General features: G+C 49.4%; 1 protein-coding gene across 2 annotated transcripts; it reads left to right on the top strand.

Annotated features, from left to right (window-relative positions):
- Positions 1-1,559: 1,559 nt before the first annotated feature.
- Positions 1,560-5,274, top strand: C12H1orf74 (chromosome 12 C1orf74 homolog). Of its 2 annotated transcripts, none has more exons than XM_029574073.1 (3): positions 1,560-1,694; positions 2,697-2,758; positions 3,791-5,274. In XM_029574073.1, exon 3 carries the CDS (start codon positions 3,874-3,876, stop codon positions 4,663-4,665), a length of 792 nt encoding a protein of 263 aa, XP_029429933.1. In that variant the 5' UTR covers positions 1,560-1,694; positions 2,697-2,758; positions 3,791-3,873; the 3' UTR covers positions 4,666-5,274. The 2 variants fall into 2 exon arrangements, with proteins under 2 accessions (XP_029429933.1, XP_029429934.1); XM_029574074.1 differs by having other exon boundaries at positions 2,697-2,762.
- The last annotated feature ends 767 nt before the right edge of the window (positions 5,275-6,041 follow it).

The raw sequence follows: 6,041 nt of genomic DNA, 5'->3' as shown, positions 1-6,041 counted from the left end.
TACCGGACCAAGGCACTCATGTGAGGGACCATGGAAATCACCTCAGGAATTCTCAACTGGGGAAGGGACCATTTAGAATCACCACAGGAGAGTGGGGTGAATTTAAATTTCCTTTTATTTCTCCTTCTAAAACTTGAATCAGTCCTCACAGGGAGATGTACAACCACCATCTGCTAGAGCTGGAGTAGGCTGTCACTACAGGGGTATATATACAGATATCAGTGCTCTGTCTCCATCTGCTGGTAGAGGTGCATAACCCACTGTTTCTAGATTCATCTGACTAGATACTAAGAAATCTCTGGCTGCCCTGCTGCTGTGATAGTGAAGCAGTCTGCCTAGAAGGCATCTGATTGGCCTACACAGGTCAATTGAATGCCTCTGTGACCAATTGGAGGCCTCCTTCTTGTGCCTGTGGACCAATGGTATGCCTCCTCCTGTTTTCCTGACTGTGCTGTTATGGGGAGGAGACCTCTGATATTGACCTGTGGGGGTGGGCAAAAGGGAGGTGGCCTACAGCAGCCATTGCAGCTTGAAATGGTGGTGGAAAGTTTTTAGAGAGGGCAAATTACTGCTTCCATTATTACTTTTTTCCCCCTCTCCTACCTGCTACTATGGCCACCCTTCTGCTTTCCTCCAGGAATAGGGGTTACCAACTTTTTCATAGATCATGACTGGCCACTTGAGGACTGGGAGGAGGGGGTGCCCCATCCCTTTCTGACATTAGCATGAATTTGAATATATCTGTTCCCTGCTCCTCTCTTCCCCCCGCCGCCATTCCTTGTGCCTCGACTGTCTCTCCCTCCTGGTCTTTTTTCCTGTCTTCTCCAGGTCCTGAGCCATCGCCTGTCCCCTCACCTTCTGTGCCTTTTCATCTTTTTCCCGTGTGCCCCTTCTCTCTTCCTCAAACCTCTCCTGGCCCTATTGACTCTCTCACCTCTCCATTCCCTGTGCCAATCTCTGTGTCTCTGTCCCTCCAGCCCCTGTGTCTCCTCTCCCCTTCCTTCCTTGTGGCACCTCTGGCTCTCTCATATCCAGCCTGTGCACTTCTCTCTCTATTCCCCCCTTCTCCATTCCCTGTATCCTCTTGGGTTTCTCTCCCATCCTGTCTTTTTTGCCTCCTCTGTGCCTCTTTCTCTCCTGTATGCACACCTTGTTTATGGGCAGGCTGTTTATGGTTTCTTTTCGTGTATGATCCACGGGTCGTGGACTACAGGTCCTTTTTGGCCAGAGCAAGGGGGGCCTACTCCGATAAATTAGTAGGAAGTGTTGCTCGAACAGCTGAGAGGAGGGAGAGACTGAGCCAGAGCCCCAGACCAGCGGCTGAGAGGGTGCTCAGGTGAGGTCCCGCCCCCACTCCCCACAGCTGCCAATCACAATAGAGAGAGGAGGTGGGAGACGAGCCGCAGAAGCTAAGGAGAGTGTGCTCAGGTGCGGTCCCGCCCCCCCACCTCTGCCAATCGCAGCACGGGGAGAGGAGAGGGGGTGGGGCTGCAGCTCCACTCACGCTGCTCCTTCTGCCGTAGCCCCTCCCCCCGGCCGTAACCCGGAAGTGGTGCAGAGCTGCCGCGGGACACACATGTTTAGTGTCCGGTCACTGTACAGGTGAACAGAAAACTGAGCGGCCGGGTTCAAAGCCCTATCTAGGACCCGCACCCTGGCTCAATTTCTCCTCTGCTGCTTCAAGGGTAAACAAGGTAAGTTCTCCTTTTCTTTTGAGACACCTTTTGTGCAGCCTGGAGGAGGGAGAGCAGAGGTAACCACCGAAAGGTTTTCTCCCCTCCCACCCATTGTTTTTCTACCGTTATTTTCTGGAGTATATTAAGCCTCCCCTCCCCAGACTTCCTTGCCTAGCTCCTTCATCTCCCTTAGTCTCACCAGGTTTTTTCACGCTACTTCTCCTAGCTCCAAAACAAGTTTTCTATTTCTTTTTTTCCTAAATAGGGTTTTTTTTCCCCCTTTGAGTTCTTCTTTTCCTCCACCTGTAGCCCTACTTGATATTTAAGGCAAGCCTCAACAGCACATCCTTTCCAACTGCCCCTCCCCCTCCAAGCACTACCCTTCTGTGTGCCTTTAAACACAGATTCACCCCCTCCTCCCTTTATTTGCAAGTCCCTGGCTGTAAAATAATCCAGGCTGTTTAGCAGCAGCCCGCCTCCCCCACAATCTATTTTTCTCTGCCTACCCAGGAGGAGGTTGCTGCTATTGGTGCGTTTGGGTTGGGGAGAGTAGTGAGTGTGTGGGGCGTGTGTATATATGGGAATGGGTGTGTGCATGGGGAGGGGAAAGAGCGTGTCTGAGAGAGTGTGTGTTTATGTAGGAGGAAGAGAAGTGAAAGTGTGAATGAGCATGGATGAGTGGGCATGTGTATGTTTGTGGAAAAGGGAGAGAAGTGAGCAAGTGTGGGGAAAATGAGAGGAGTAAAGGTATAAGTGAGCTATGAGAATGTGTCAAGAGAATGAAGAATGAGAATTAGCATGTAAGAATGAACGTCTGGTTGTGAACATATGAGAGTTTGTGCACATCCAGTCTCCCCCCCCATATCCCAGGGTGACTGGAAATCAAAAGTTCACAGGTATGGAAATTCTCATCACCTAAAGCAGGAGTGACCAACTACTGGCTTCCATAGCTATAGTCAGGCCAGCTTTGAATATATATGAGAGAAATCTGCAGCTCTCTCTCTTGCATGTTCATTGCAGATATCCAGAATGAATGGCTCTTGAGGACTGGAGGTGGCCACCCTTCACCTAAGGAAACTGTAGTAAGTAAGAGCATTTTTTCACATTCTACACGGTTTGATCCTTCCCTCCATTCTGACTCATCTGGGAATTTATTTTTTTTTTTTTTAACAGTAGTCCCCAATTGCAATTTTCTTTCTGTAATCTGCGGTTGTCTATTTCAAAATAGAAGCAGGGACTACACCGGGCCCTGGTGGCCTGAAGGTTTCAGTGCGAAGCGCACACCTGCCCTGCCTGGGATCCTCATTGCAGCACTTCAGAGCTGGCCGAGTGCTGGTGCCCTCTGTCACGTGACAAGGGAGCCCTGAAGACGGGGGCTGAGTGGGTGGGTAGTGCCGCCCAGGGCTTCCCTTGCAGGGGATTCCTCATTATTTTTACACATTTTATGCAGGAAGCGCCGGGCCCCCCTTTACTATCGCTAAAGTCCTGTTGAGAGAGAGAGCATACTCTGCAGCTGGCTGTGCCGTGTGCACGTGTTGTGTGTATCGCCGCCATGGTGATGTCCACCCCCAGCCCCCCACACACACACTCTTAGCCTGGCAATGGCAGGAGGAGCTACTCCAGAGGCCTTACACGTGCACACCTCAGTAGTGGTAATGCAACATATTTCCACCCATAATGTTTATTTAAAACTTTTATATACTGTTCTGTATTCTATCACAATGGTTTACATAAAGTGTAATTAAAAAAACATACAATAAGATATAAAATAAAACAGAACATTACAAATAAAAAATTAAAAGTACAATAAACATCAAATTCAAAAAACATAGTGCAATGCCTGATAAAAAGAACATATAAAAAAACAAATGTCTCCTTACTCGCTGGAAAATGGGAGGACCAAGATGGGGTTAGGGACATAGTTTCAGCTTTGTGGTTTTTCTGATAGGCTAAATGAAAGCAGAGGCCGGGGAACGTCTCTTACTGCTCCATTGCCCTTCCTTTCTTGCGTGCTGGAAATAACTAATGCAGGGAACTCCACTGGATGCTATAATAATACAAAGTACAGGAAGGAATACTCATTTAACGCTGGTTATTCACCACTTTCTTTGCAGAAACTACAGCTATTGTTTCCATGCGGGAAGTAGAGATGGCAGTTCTGAATTGCACCATGGAGGGACTGATTTAGGGAGCGGTGATGGCGTCAGCATTTTCCAACATGCTGGTCTCTATTGCTCGACGTTGTCTTGGCACAGGGAAGAAGAGAGGCTTCTCACAGGCGGCCAGCCTGGACCTCGCAGCACAGCTCCTGGCGGTGGACTGTGGGCTGAGGCCTGCCTTTCTGTATGACTACAGCACGGCAGAGGTGGCCCAAGTTCGCAAATATGTGGAGGCAGTTCAGGCCACTGGCCTGACCCAGTGCCCTATGCACTTGCTGGCCATAGCTGGAAACATTCTGATCCTAAATGCGGAGCGTGCAGCGGCGCGCCTAGAAGCACTGCTGGGAGGGGACATATTTATTATAGATGTCTCTGCCTGGAGATCGTGCCCAACAGTGTGTGACCCAGGAATCGTGGATCAAATAAAAGCATACATCAGAGGCATATTAAATCATCTGAAAGCCCTGGAGATTGACAGCGCGGAGACCGTGTCCCTCAGTGAAATGTGCTCTCCTGACTGGAACCTGTGTACAGTCTTCGGGATCCTTCTGGGATACCCGGCCTCCTACTGGTTCAGCACAGAGAGAGGCTTTGAGAACTGCTTGCCTCTCGTCCCCTTGCGGGTTTTCTCTGTTGAAGCTTCCTGGCCGGCGATCAGCAGTAGATTTCGACTCTATTCTTTCAGCGTCCCCGAGGCTCTGTGCTTCCCGCTGGAGGAACACCTGGACGCCTGGAGTGAGAATCTGAAGCGGGCACTCAAGGGCCAAACCAATTTTCAAGATCTCTCTGTTACTACAGAGACTGTGTCATTAGCGGCTGTAGCGCTGTGATGGGAGTTTCTAGCCTGTCTGTGAGCAGGAGCGCAACAGAAACGGGATTCCTATGGCTTTGTTAATGGTGATTTAAATTCTGCTGGAGTCCCTGCACCCAAAGTCACATTTTTCACTCCTGAGTTTACCCATTTCACATACCACCCTATTTCTCTGGTGTCTCCTAAACAGTTAATGCCTACTGCAAAATGTCAATATTTTGTACTGGGAGAGAGCTCCACTTTCCATGAAAGGCTGAGAACCCCCACTTGTACTGCAGAAAATTACAAACATTAACAGAATAATTGGGTTAATGCTAATGTGGTGAAAAGATAAACTGGAGCACAAACCTTAGATTTTGTACTTCTTTACACCTTTTTCTCTATCCTACAGTCCCGAATGCTCTGCGGAGTTTTTGCTCCTACTCCTCTTATTTTTCCAGCTCGATCAGAAGCCAAACTGGCACTGTCTGGCTTACTTTACTCCTGTTGTGTGTGTGTCTCGCTCTCTCTCACTCTCTCCAGGTTAATGGTGCTGGGGCAGGGGGAATCTTGTAACTACCCTCACTTTGGGATATGCAGTCGTGTTACCCGAGTCTAGCCTGCTAGGCATTGCTGTTGAGCGACCCAGGGCTTTGAATGATACCTCCACAGCATCCCTGCCCAGCCCAGGGAGTAGAGTCCTGGTCCACAGACTGACTTGGAGTCCCCTGGTGTGGCTAGATGGAGTTCTGCCACTGTGTGTCTGGGGTGGCCCCATGTCAATGCTGTTAATTTGAAAATTGCTTTGTGGATTATTGCGCTGTTGACCAGGAAAGTCTGAATTCCTTGATTTCCGCCGACTTGCTGGGGTCACTCAGATGCAGGTGGAGTCCTGAACTCACGTCAGGATTTCACCTGCACTGTGGTGTTATGTAACCACTAGAGCATTTCTTCTTGATTGTGGCTTTTAATAGAGTTTTCTCCCTCATTATCTAGACTTGAGGGCTGGGGTTGCAATACCTCTTGCTCTTCTGGGGCCAGCAGGAGTCAGTGGGATGATGGCAGCCTTCTTGCCTCCCTCTCTGGGCTTGACCACACCACCGCTGCAGCCTGCACGAGCCCAGCTGGTCCCAGTGCATGTTCATTGTGGATTTCCTGAAAACCAGGCCTGTGTGCTGCTGGTGAGGATGGGAGTTGTCTCCCCGGACTATGTCATCAGCCTGTGCAACGAGCCTGTGGCTTGTTTTGTTACATGTGTATATACTAATCATGGATGACAGAAGTGTGCTAGTTTGTATTTCATAACTTGTAATCTGAGATCTAAGTTTTCAGCTTGGTTCCTATCTTCTATCCTTGCTCATGACAGATGCGTCCGGCCTCGAGGCTACCTGCTGTGGCACCAGAGAGCTGCACCTT

The sequence above is a fragment of the Rhinatrema bivittatum genome, chromosome 12 (genome assembly GCF_901001135.1).
Source record: "Rhinatrema bivittatum chromosome 12, aRhiBiv1.1, whole genome shotgun sequence".
Taxonomy (NCBI): domain Eukaryota; kingdom Metazoa; phylum Chordata; class Amphibia; order Gymnophiona; family Rhinatrematidae; genus Rhinatrema; species Rhinatrema bivittatum.
The sequence above is the reverse complement of the archived record's forward strand: the minus strand, read 5'-3'. Positions and strand labels throughout refer to the sequence as shown.

What these genes read in the sequence shown, in the direction of transcription:
- C12H1orf74 (XM_029574073.1), top strand. Translation starts at nt 3,874, where the DNA reads ATGGCGTCAGCATTTTCCAACATGCTGGTCTCTATTGCTCGACGTTGT.